We start from the raw sequence: 11,128 nt of genomic DNA, 5'->3' as shown, positions 1-11,128 counted from the left end.
TGCGTGCTTACATTTCTAACACTTTACACTTCCACTCATGGGTATGGAGAAAAATACTGTGCTTTTTCCTTATCTGTTGCAAATTCAGATGTTATATGAAAATATGCAGGACTGCACTGCCAAAACAGCATAGAAAATGAAGCACACTTTCCCTTTTCTCTTTAATGCAGGACTTTAACTTGTGAGGAAATATTTTTCTATTGTGGCGTTAATGCTTTTTTCTTCTTCCATTACTTTTGGAAGTTTTTCCACTAAGTCTACCAAAACATTGTGTGTGTAACTGCTTAAACAAGCAGGCAATAAAGGAAAACACCAGTAACTCTAGACTAATCCTGTAATTACGCCTTCATCAAGTGTGAGAGTTATAATTTAACCAAACAAACAACAAAGACAGACTACTTTTCCTGTCTCTGGACTAATTTTTTAGACTGTGGAATCTGCTGTAATGTGGCACCACTAAGTAGCCGGTGTCAAAAAAGACATGTTTGTTGGACTGTTGTTAATGTTTTTACTCAATGTCGTGAGATTTAGCAGTACACCGTTTGATGTCTCTGTCTCATAGGGACTACATGGACCCAGGAAATTGTTGACCTGCTCCTTCACAATGGAGATGCTGAGGCCTGCAAACGAGCCCCCACACCTGTCCGCAGTCCATTCCTAGAGATCTTCTCCCCACCTCCCATCCCTTCAGGTGTGTGTTTTGTCTATGTTTTTATTCTCTACTGTGACTCAGTAGGTTTAACATGTAGTTGTAACATGTCAGAACGCACAAAAACAAGTCAAGGAGGAATGTTTCTGTAACGGATCGTTTTTTTCCCACCCCAATCAGAGTCAATGAGTTCTCAACCCATAAGCATATCCCTCTAAAGAAAAGACTTGAACTGGAGTTCTGTATGCGATCAACAAAAGTTACTGTAGTTGGGTCATTTCAGTGAACGCAACTGTGCTTTTCCAACACAGATTAGCCATATTTGTGTTTGACTAAACTTTAATACCAGCCAGTTGAAGTTTTACAATGAAGCCAACTTTCAAGCATGTCACGGTGACCTAACAGGCAGGTTTATAACAATAAGTCACGGACAGATCTATAAAAAAGTAGCTGTAGTGTTTTGCTGCCGGGTTTTGGCACAACTGTCAGTGTTACTACTGTCTAAGGAATTTTTAAATGTACTGCGGTGCTAGACTTACCACTATATCCAAACCATTAGATACAAGAAAGAAAATAATGAACTTTACCCTGCCACCCTTTCTCTCCCCTTGACTGTTGACTCAAGAAATCATGCCTATGTTTCATCAGTCTCTAATCACTTCAGGTGTTCTTACCTTGATTATCCAGACTTGGTCCCCTACTGTGTTTGTTATTTTTGTCAGGTACATTTTTATATTGTATTTATCCATTTTCAGCTATCTGGGAAAAAGTAAAAACAGGACTTAAATATTTACTATAGTTTCTTCTTCTTCTTTGAATTCATGCTGCACTTACGTGGTCCTTCAGTCTTAGCTTGTTGCTAACTAAGCTAACAAACGGGCTGCTGATTAGCGTGTTACTAACTTTAGCTATAGTTAGGTGCGAGTTTGTTCTCTTTTCTTATTACGTTGTGTAATATGTTGCCTAAATATGTACAGCTTGAAGTTGTTTAGCGTCACCACCAAGTTAGCTTTTAGCATTTTGGCTCAGTTCAAAAGGTACAAAATTAGCCCATGACCTTTGAAGACAAAATATGAATGTATGTAGTTTAATCTGTGCAAAAACTTTAGTGTACAAAACAAGTTCCCCTTTTTTTTTACAGGAAATATTTTTATATTAAAGGTTGAGATTGCGAGTGTAGAAAATCTTTACATAGTCATTTGCATAGATATAGCACAACAGATATAGAGTTTATTAAACTTTAGAAGGGCTTCTTCTAATTCAGGTCAGGGGCGATTCTAGGATCAGAGCTTTGGGGGTGCTGAGCACCCAGAGAGCTGCCCATACAGGCAAGGTAAACTTTACTCATCACAATGAGACTTCTTCCCCGTCTCTGTCAGTCCCTGCATCCCTAAATGCCTCCAGTTGTCCCGAGTTCTCTCTGACTGCCTCCTTGGTGCATTTAAACCCCTGTTCCTCCCTGTCCTCATCGTCTGTTGTCTTCATCTCCATTATCAGTCATCATAATTTTACCCTCTCTGTGCAAGTCTGCAAATTTCTTTATTAAATCATAAGTTTCTTAAATTCATCAAGTCTCTCTGTGCCTGGGTCCTCGTCACAAAACATGACATCACTGTTTTGTACATTTTAACACAATTTAATCCCCACATTTTTGAAAGAATAGCAAAACACTTTTTTGAAAAGTCTGTAACAAAACCATCAAATCTGATCAAGGTTATTAAAATGCTGCCAAAGAAGAATGGATTGGAATTAAAAATATATATATATATCCTAACCTTAATTACTGGGGGAAAATGATGAATGACGCTCATAGTGAGTAAAAAGTAAACTGTGTGCATTTTTTGGACAGAGAATCACTTCTAAAGTGTATGTATAATACAATACAGATACATAAAAAATACACTCCAAAAATAGAAGAGTCCTTGAAATATACAAAATATTATTAGAAAATGGAGACACTTGGCCTTTGGTACAATGTATACAATGTATGAAAAGATCTTTACTGCAGATACTACTATGGCTCTGCAGATTTTTTCTTTTCTTTTAACCTATGTCGCCTCACCTTGAGGTTGGTAAATCTGTCTATCACATTTTGGTGGTCAAGTCTCTCAAGCATCTCTTTCTCAACTGACATCACAGCCAGGTGCTGGAGTCTGCTTTGACCCATGGTCCTTCTCAGCCAGGTATGGAGCTGACTCAAGACACTAAAAGACTTTTGTTACGGATTCAAATATTGGGGATGGGGACGCGTGGGAGATGGACACCATACAGCAGACAGCATCAGATCTCAAAATGGTGGAGCCTTGATCAAACTCTTATAGCCTCTAGTGGCCCCCACCTAATCATAAAAGCCTAAACATTCACATTCTTTCTCACACAGCGCCTAAGCTACGACCTTGGCTCCCTGTTTATCTGCTCTTGCTAAGATGGGGCAGTATGTTCTGTTCTCTTCTAACCAGACAAACAAGGCGATGACTTTCTGCAAACAGTATTTCTTATAACTCAGCAGTATAATGCATCATAAAATTATATCATTCATTCACAATAAATCAACAGTCTCATGTAATGCAAATCAGTTTACCAAATGTAATCGTTATCACCTTCTTCTAATTCAGGAGAATAATGCAAACTAAAACTACATAATAATTCACAATCTTTAATTAGGGGTCTAACATGGCATAAAATAATATTATAATCCGACAATTCCCCCTGATGAGCTCTTTAGACTTAAAGAGCTCACTTACACCCTGCAATCCAGTGTTGCCGGGTTCATTTCTCCTTACTCCTGAGGCCCTTTGTCCCCCTGTTGGGTGAACCATATGTGAGATGACCTCTATGTTTGCGGAGTTCAGATGCAAGAAAAACTTTTATTACAACAACAATAGTAGGTACAGATGACACTCCCATCACTCCCCAGTTCTCCCACAGCTTTATTTCGGTGCTACCTTATACCCTCCAAACGTACTCAGACTAGAACCTCTGTCCGAGGAGCTTTTAACCTTTATTTTATTGCTGTAGGCACCAGTGTCTTCCAGTCGGGTGATCCTCTGCTCTTGTTTCCTTCAACCTCAGGGGTTAGACAACCCTTCAGTCGTTGCACAGATCAGGGGATTATTCTGCCCCGATTTCAAACAATGATCTGTGTATTCTGGGGTCACAGCTGTGTTCCCCAGAAAAAGGAACAGAAAGGTGTTCCCCTTATGACCAAGAGCCTCTCGAACGTCGTTGGTGTGGTGTTCCTGGATTTCCGCCAACCCCTTCATGGTTATTGCTGTGTTTATGGGATCCATCCTTTTGAGGTGACTAACTGGAGCCCAAAATGCCATGACACTTGAACCCAGTTGATGTTTCCGCAGTCACTGTGTCTGTCTCTGCTGCGAAGGATCCTCATATATCTGTGACCTCGTCTGGTGTCTGTTCCTTTCTCTGTAAGAGACAGAAAACCAAAACACCTCTCTTCCTAGCTCTAACAATCTAATGTTGCTGTCTACTGATCTTTTGGTGGTTCAGAATTGGTTTAGAACATTCAGAATGTCCCAAGGACTTATCCTAATTTAGTGTATGTGTGTAGAAGCGTGTTTGCATTTAGCCCGCTGCACTGGCATTTCCTACACTTTATCAGTCCGGACTATCGCCGAACGAAGCTTATGACCTTCAAAAGACCAAGTGCCAACTCATTATAAGCACATTTGCAAGGTATGTATGAAAATGATTAAAACCACTCATTCTAATAAAAGACATCAAAAACAAATCAGCCATTTCTAATTCTAACATGTGTCAATTCAACGAAGCTAGAAAATTAAAAGAAAAGGTTAGTGACCTCATATCTTAGAAAGTATCAGACTTTCTCCTATCCAGTGTCGTTGCTCCAGTCTTGTTATCCTGTGTTAGGGAATGAAATCAATTTAATTGTCATGTTAGATCTGTTCAACTCCTGGCTCCGCCCAGAGCCTGCGTCTTCACAATTGTCTACAAACAAAACCTGTATTAATATAAACTTCACTTCAACATAAACTTGTTGACTACTTTTGACACCTGTAAATAGAAGATTAACATGAGGTTATAACAATCACTGTAATACAAATATTAATATAATGTCAATAGCTTCAATAAATGTTCAATGCAAAGGTTGTTATATGATTCTGATGTAACAATAATGCTGATGCTAAAATAACAGTAAAACACCCCCTTTTTTCCCCTTACTGACCACAGCAGGGGCCTCTATGTTTTAATTCAGCCATGAATCCAGCTCACCTGATTCATCACTGAGCCCCACCGGCACTGGCATCTGACAGGGTGGTGCTGCATATTCTTCCTTTAATGTCACTATTTTCAATCTGCTAATTAGAGTGCTTAAACATGAAGTAGACTACGTCCACTACAAGTCAATACAACTGTGAATGTGGCCAATTATCAATCTATTACCAATCAATAACAAACGACAGCTTTTATTTTATGCATGCTTTTAGTCAACCACTCACCCACAGGATCTCCAATCCCAGAAAATTCCTTCTCCTCATTTAATGAGTCTGTCCTCCTTCCATGCCCTGGTAACTGGTCCATCCAGAGCCATATCATCTTGGAATATACATACAACAAGCCAAACCACACCTTGGTCACACCAACCCTTTTCCGCCCTGAAGATGTCCAACGCCATCTTAGTCTGGACTGTCAAAGGTGACTTTAACGCTGACTGTTCCGACAATCCATTTTATAACATTTCCTGGTCAGATTAGCCAATCCCTGCACACTGGAATAAACATAATCAACATGATCAACATTTTTCCTGCGTGTTTTTTCACCATCTTATTAATTCCAACGCTCCATCCTTATGTGGTTTGCTACATTATGTTTATCTAGAACTCCACTCTGTCTCTAAATGTTTGAAGAATTTTTCATGTTAGGGGTCAAATTTTAAGAATTTGACCATACGTGAAATTAATGATGTTATCACCCCCATCGGGGCTTACTTTTCCCACTTCTGATGATATTCCTCCCTATTCTTTGCAAGTACCCCCTTTAGGTGGCGAGAAACTGTTGGTGTGGTCAAGTGGGTGCTATAAAAACAAAAGCTCAGGACAGAACAGTTATCAGTCATGTACTTCATACAAAATTAGCATATATTGAATTTCATATTGATCCTCTGAGTGTAATGGTACATTTTAATTTGAATTTATCAAAGCTAAACACAATAATTTTTCTTTATTTTGCTCTTGTTCTCAGGGCATGTGCTGAGATGCAGCACCACATCTCAGCACATGCCCCTGTCGGTTCTATCTTACTTTTCTAAATTATTGACTATTTCAATGGAGAACCTAAATGACGTGGACCAGTGTTTGTCATTACATATCTCTATTTTGAATGTGACAAGTCTATCATTCCCCTGTTATTCATAGACATCAATAGAGTTTTTTTGCTTTTTTCTCTATCAAAATTAATTGGCTTTTTTACAGTGGCCTGCTATGGTAAATAATAACATGCTCAGTCTTGAGTGAAATCAAAGCTTCTCTTCACTTTAGCATTTAACATTCCCAACAATATAATGTGATACATTAATCGAAACACAACTAATAAAACACAATTTTCTTAATGGAAACATCAGTAGCTCAAAATTAGCAACCAAAGGGTTAAGTCTGCAGTTCACACTCATGTGAAGCTACAGCCTCCCCCTTTAGTCTCTGTCCTCCTTCTACTCCTGCAAAAACAAAACAAAGCAAGACAAAACATCCACCCTTCTTTTACAGGCTGGGTGAATTGTTTGTGGACATGTACTAATCCTAAAATCGGTATCGTTCTTGTCTCAGTATCAAGTCAGTTAAAACTTTAGTCGTCAGTCCATCACAGTCCAGTCACATGCATACATTCACACACATTCATACCAGATATTGCTGATAATGGAGTCTCACACGCAACCTATTCGAGGCTCCATCACCAGCAAGATGACGTCATCATTTTAAAGGAAAACAGTTCCTTGTTTTTTTGGACTGGATTGACTCGCTGCAATCCTTTTAGGCTCAGGACTTCTCATGTGATCAATTTCCCATATAAGTGAATTTCTCCCCAGCCCATTATAATCATGGAGAAAAATACTTTGCAACTGTTTTCAGTAAGAATGTTTTATAGCGCTTTAAAGTTCAATCTCTCAGGCCTGGATTAAAGAGCTGATTTATTAAATCAGGAACTCACAAAATACCAAAATATCACCACCGGTGGATCACTCCTCTCAGATGTTCTTATTTCAGTGCACTGTAACAAAAGCAAAAACAAACGTAACCAATAAAATACTCATATAATAACAAATACTGGGGCCCGTTAGAACCATGTCCAAGCATAAAACCATCTTTCTCTCTCTTAGAGAGAGAAAACAATCCAAACCTCACTGATAAAATCAACCTAGTGTTAAGCAAAACCCAAAATCAACCAAAACTTCACCAGAAAGTTTTTCTCCGACCCCGGGACAATATTGTGTAAGCATACAGGTACCGTAACTTCTTTTTGCACTGACAAAAACGTGTTGGACTTATTTGATTCAATAGTGGACACTAGTTGCACACAAATGTTTTGCTTTGGTAGAAACTTAAACAACTGAGTTAAATCAACACAACCTTTTCATATTCAGTAAACCTGTGCATTTTGAGTTCATAAAACAAGATTGAAACATGTTCAGATGGAGTAAGTTGAGCTCCTGGAATATTTTAATCCTTCACAATTCTGTCATTTTTTCAACACTATTCAATAACTTTTATCCAAATTCTACTTGGTTCCTTAAATACTACATGTTGTCTTCATATTGCATACGGTTCAACAAAGTCTAAATTCTGGTTACCATAAAAATTGAATGGGTCTACAACAACTACCATCATCCTATCTTTATCCCGATTGCAGGAGGGCTGGGAAATAACCCTGGAGTGATAGGTTACGAGGCAGGGTGCACCCCAAACAGGTCACCAGTCTATCACATAGAAACAAACAACCATTTACACTTACACTCACAGATAATTTAGAATCATCAATTAACCTAGCTCTAACAGCTGCATGACTTTTCACTGTGGCAGGAAACCAGAATACCCAGAGAGAAACCACTGCAAACTAGCCAGACTGTGGACTTGCACCCAGGACCTTCTTACTGTGGAGCAACAGCACTCACCAGCATGCCAACAATGTAGGAAATACAGGGAAGCTATGATTTCCTGTTGAATTTTGTACATATCTTTAAAGCCTGAGGCAATTGTGTTAAATACATGTGGGATGCTTACGTAAATCCAAGGGCTGGCCCCCGTTTCTTTTTTTTTTTTTAGTGTGTTCCTCCTTCAATTAAATCTCAATCACAAAAATGTGGCGCTCCGAAATAAGGCTCACACCGTTAATTCATCATTTTCACTCTGTACCACTGCTCCTTATCAGGCTGTGTGAAGCACAGTAAACAATTCAGTCGAGGCTTTGAGCCATAAACAGACATCACTCACAGACATTGTTTTCATAACCAAACTGCCTTAGACCCTGTCCCCTAAATCTACACAAATGCCCTCTGGGTGACATGAAATGCATTTAACCAATTAACAATCAATGGCTTCTTGTTGTTGTAACAAATTCTGTATTTGGACGTTTGTGTGCAGCATTTTGCGTATCAGCATAGCATTTGTTAGTAAAGCATTCTTCATTGCATCAGCGTGTGTGTATCACTCTTCATTGCCCAAACATGTGTGTGTGTGTGTGTGTGTGTGTGTGTGTGTGTGGATCACTTCTCAGTGAATTGAATCAACATTTCGATTTGTGTGCGTGTGTGTGTGTCATTTCTCAGTCAATCAACGAGTGCATATGTGTTCATATGTGTGTTTCTCTTAATTCTGAGTCAGTGTGTGTAGATGTGTGTGTTTGTGTGTGTTTGTGTTCATCACTTTCCTGTTCTGGTGTTCTGGGTAAACCAGGGCCTGAAGCGCGCTCTGGGGTCCTGCCCTCCCCCTTTTCAGTCCGTTTGGGTCCATTGGTGCTGCTGCCCAAAGTTCTCTCCATACTGGTTCTGGCCCCAATTGAGGCAGTCCTTTTCTCCAGTGTCCTGCATCTTCTCCTTGTCCAGCTGCACCTTAACTTGACCCTTTTTGCTTCTGCATCTCCTTCAGGGTTTGCTCCTGCTGTTGGAGCTTCTCGTCAGGTTTGGCAACCTCCTGCTCCAGCAAGCTCCGGCCTGATTTAAAGTCCTGTATCTGGGACTCTAAGCCTGACAGATGGGTTCGATTAGCAGCCAGCTCCTCCTGAGCCATGCTCAGTTTCTGCTCTGATGTCTTGAGCTCTCACTGAGGGCAGAAACCTCAGTCTTTTCCGTACACGTCAGATTGATGTTTATTGATGTTTTCCTTGCTTTGCTCCACGGCCTTCTGCAGCTCTGCTGTTCGGCTCTTCTCAGAGGTCAGCTCCTGGCTGAGTCCCGACACCTGTGCCTTCAGCTTATGTTCTTCTGCTGCTTTTGTCCAATCTGAGGTGCCTTCTGACCTCAGTTACTCCTCATGTCTCTGGCACGCCCTTTTTGCTGCCCGATCCTCCGTGTTGGTCCGTCACTGTCCTGCACAGTTTTAATGCAGAGTTGTTAAGGTCAGCATTTTTTGCTCGGCCTCACTTTTCATCCGGGCTTAATAGGCGTCTCGTCACAGCTCTGTCAGCTGAAGCTGTCTGGAAATCTCCCCCGTGTAGTGAAACGGGCCTTGGATTTAACGTTCTCCGTCTCCGCTGCATGAGATCGCTTTCCTGCAGCACTGTTGACATTCTCAGGCTGTTGTTGTGAGTCCAGCTGCTGTAGCATTTGGTCAGGGTCACATCAAAGATGGTAGAGAGGAGAGCAAAGATGATAGAGGGGAGAGCAGGAGTCCAGGTCAGCCTCGGCTTTCCGGGCCGACAAAGCAGCCTGTAATCAAGCATAAAGAGAAAAAACAAAAACAAAAACAGACGAACAGGAAAATGATGTTGTTTTGGCTGTGTTATTCAGAGAGGGGCCAGGCCCTGTGTCAGCCTTCTCCCCCCCTTTTTTTTGTTTTTTCTCACTATATAATCAACTCCTAACCCACCAAATTGACAGGACAACACAGGTACATGTTAAAATTCTTAAGATCATGTTTAATAATTCAAAAAGGAATTTTATTTCATTCAGTAATCTCTTGTATTAATCAATCAGAGGAAAACATGTCACAATTTGACTCTTTTAACCACTAAATTTGTTGTTTCATCACTGGTTGTTCATACCAGTGTCTGTCTTTTTGAAGTCAAGTTGTTGTCCTGCAACCCAGAGAGTTTATTTGTTAGTAGTGGATAAACTTTATCATTTAACATCAGGTGTATGTTAAGTTTCGCTGCTTTAACCTTGCTGGAAAATCTTCACATGTTCATGAGTGTAAGCTGTTTCTTCATTGCGTGTATGTGCGTTTGTGGGTGGGTTATTTTAACTTTTTTCTCAAACAAGGCATTTCTCTAATTGTGTGTGTTTTTAATTTTGTTTCCCAAATTTTGATTTCCCACCTTAAATAACAGCATTCCATGTCTTCAGCCAGGAATTAGAGCTTGCTTGTGAGATTCAGGGACACATGGTGCCAAAAACAATTCAGTGAAAAACTTGCCTGAAAATTTCCAGTGATGGTAACCGATAACTGGAGGAGAAGATGTCCTTTAAGCTTCTTTTTCGGGTGGGGACAAAGTGAGAGGTCAAGCTGTAAAATTTTGAGCCAGAGTTTGGCCTGTCTGTCGTCCCAATTTTGTTAATCTATCCTTTTGCTGCTGTACTCAGGTTTCCAGGTTGAGAGAAATCCACCTGTATTAAGAGACTAAAACATCCATTTACTATTTTTCTTAAAACATCCATTTGGTTCATCTGCCTAGATTTTACTCTCTCTCTCTCTTGGTGCATAGTTCACACAGTCAGGCAGTTGCCTTTTATGGGCATGCATATTTCCGGTCACTTACCCCCAGCAGCTGCAAAGCCGTCTCTCCTATATCAAAACCCAGCCAAACATTAAACATTCACCGTAGTCATTCAAAACTTTATTTGTAATATTATAATCAGCAAAATCAGCGTTTTAATTACAGGCATGTATCATTGTTTGCAAATCATACTTATAAAACTCAATAACACGCTAAACAGGAAGTCCTCTGTGGGCTTCACAGCAGCCACCTCATTTGCATGTTCACACACTATCTAAAAATAGCTCACAGCGCTGCAGCGCGCTGTCGTCACACACAGCCTCGTTTCACACTCAACTCTCTATTATACTACAAAGACGTCTTATATTTACAATCACTCTCAGGCCTGAAAGTTTTAGCGCCTACACAATTTTGACAAATTTAAGATAACGGGTCCAACCGAAGAAAGTCCAACTTTTTTGTAATCAATTAACCAGTATCAGACTCTAACTGTATCTGGCCTCATCTCTAAAATCCCTAACTCAATTTAAAAGTGTCCAACACCCAAGGTCCAACCTTTGCTGCCCAAAAAAG

General features: G+C 40.1%; 1 protein-coding gene across 1 annotated transcript in view; it reads left to right on the top strand.

Annotated features, from left to right (window-relative positions):
- sult1st6 (sulfotransferase family 1, cytosolic sulfotransferase 6) overlaps nt 1–11,128 on the top strand; it is a 33,723-nt gene that overhangs the window by 748 nt on the left and 21,847 nt on the right. Inside the window, exon 2 of the mRNA XM_085169896.1 lies at nt 563–691. Within this exon, the coding sequence (XP_085026022.1) occupies nt 563–691 (129 nt within the window). The remainder of the gene's footprint in view (nt 1–562; nt 692–11,128) is intronic.

The sequence above is a fragment of the Neolamprologus multifasciatus genome, chromosome 8, assembly GCF_963576455.1.
Source record: "Neolamprologus multifasciatus chromosome 8, fNeoMul1.2, whole genome shotgun sequence".
NCBI classification, from domain to species: Eukaryota; Metazoa; Chordata; class Actinopteri; order Cichliformes; family Cichlidae; genus Neolamprologus; species Neolamprologus multifasciatus.
Note: the sequence above shows the minus strand (reverse complement) of the source record. Positions and strands in the feature narration are given on the sequence as shown.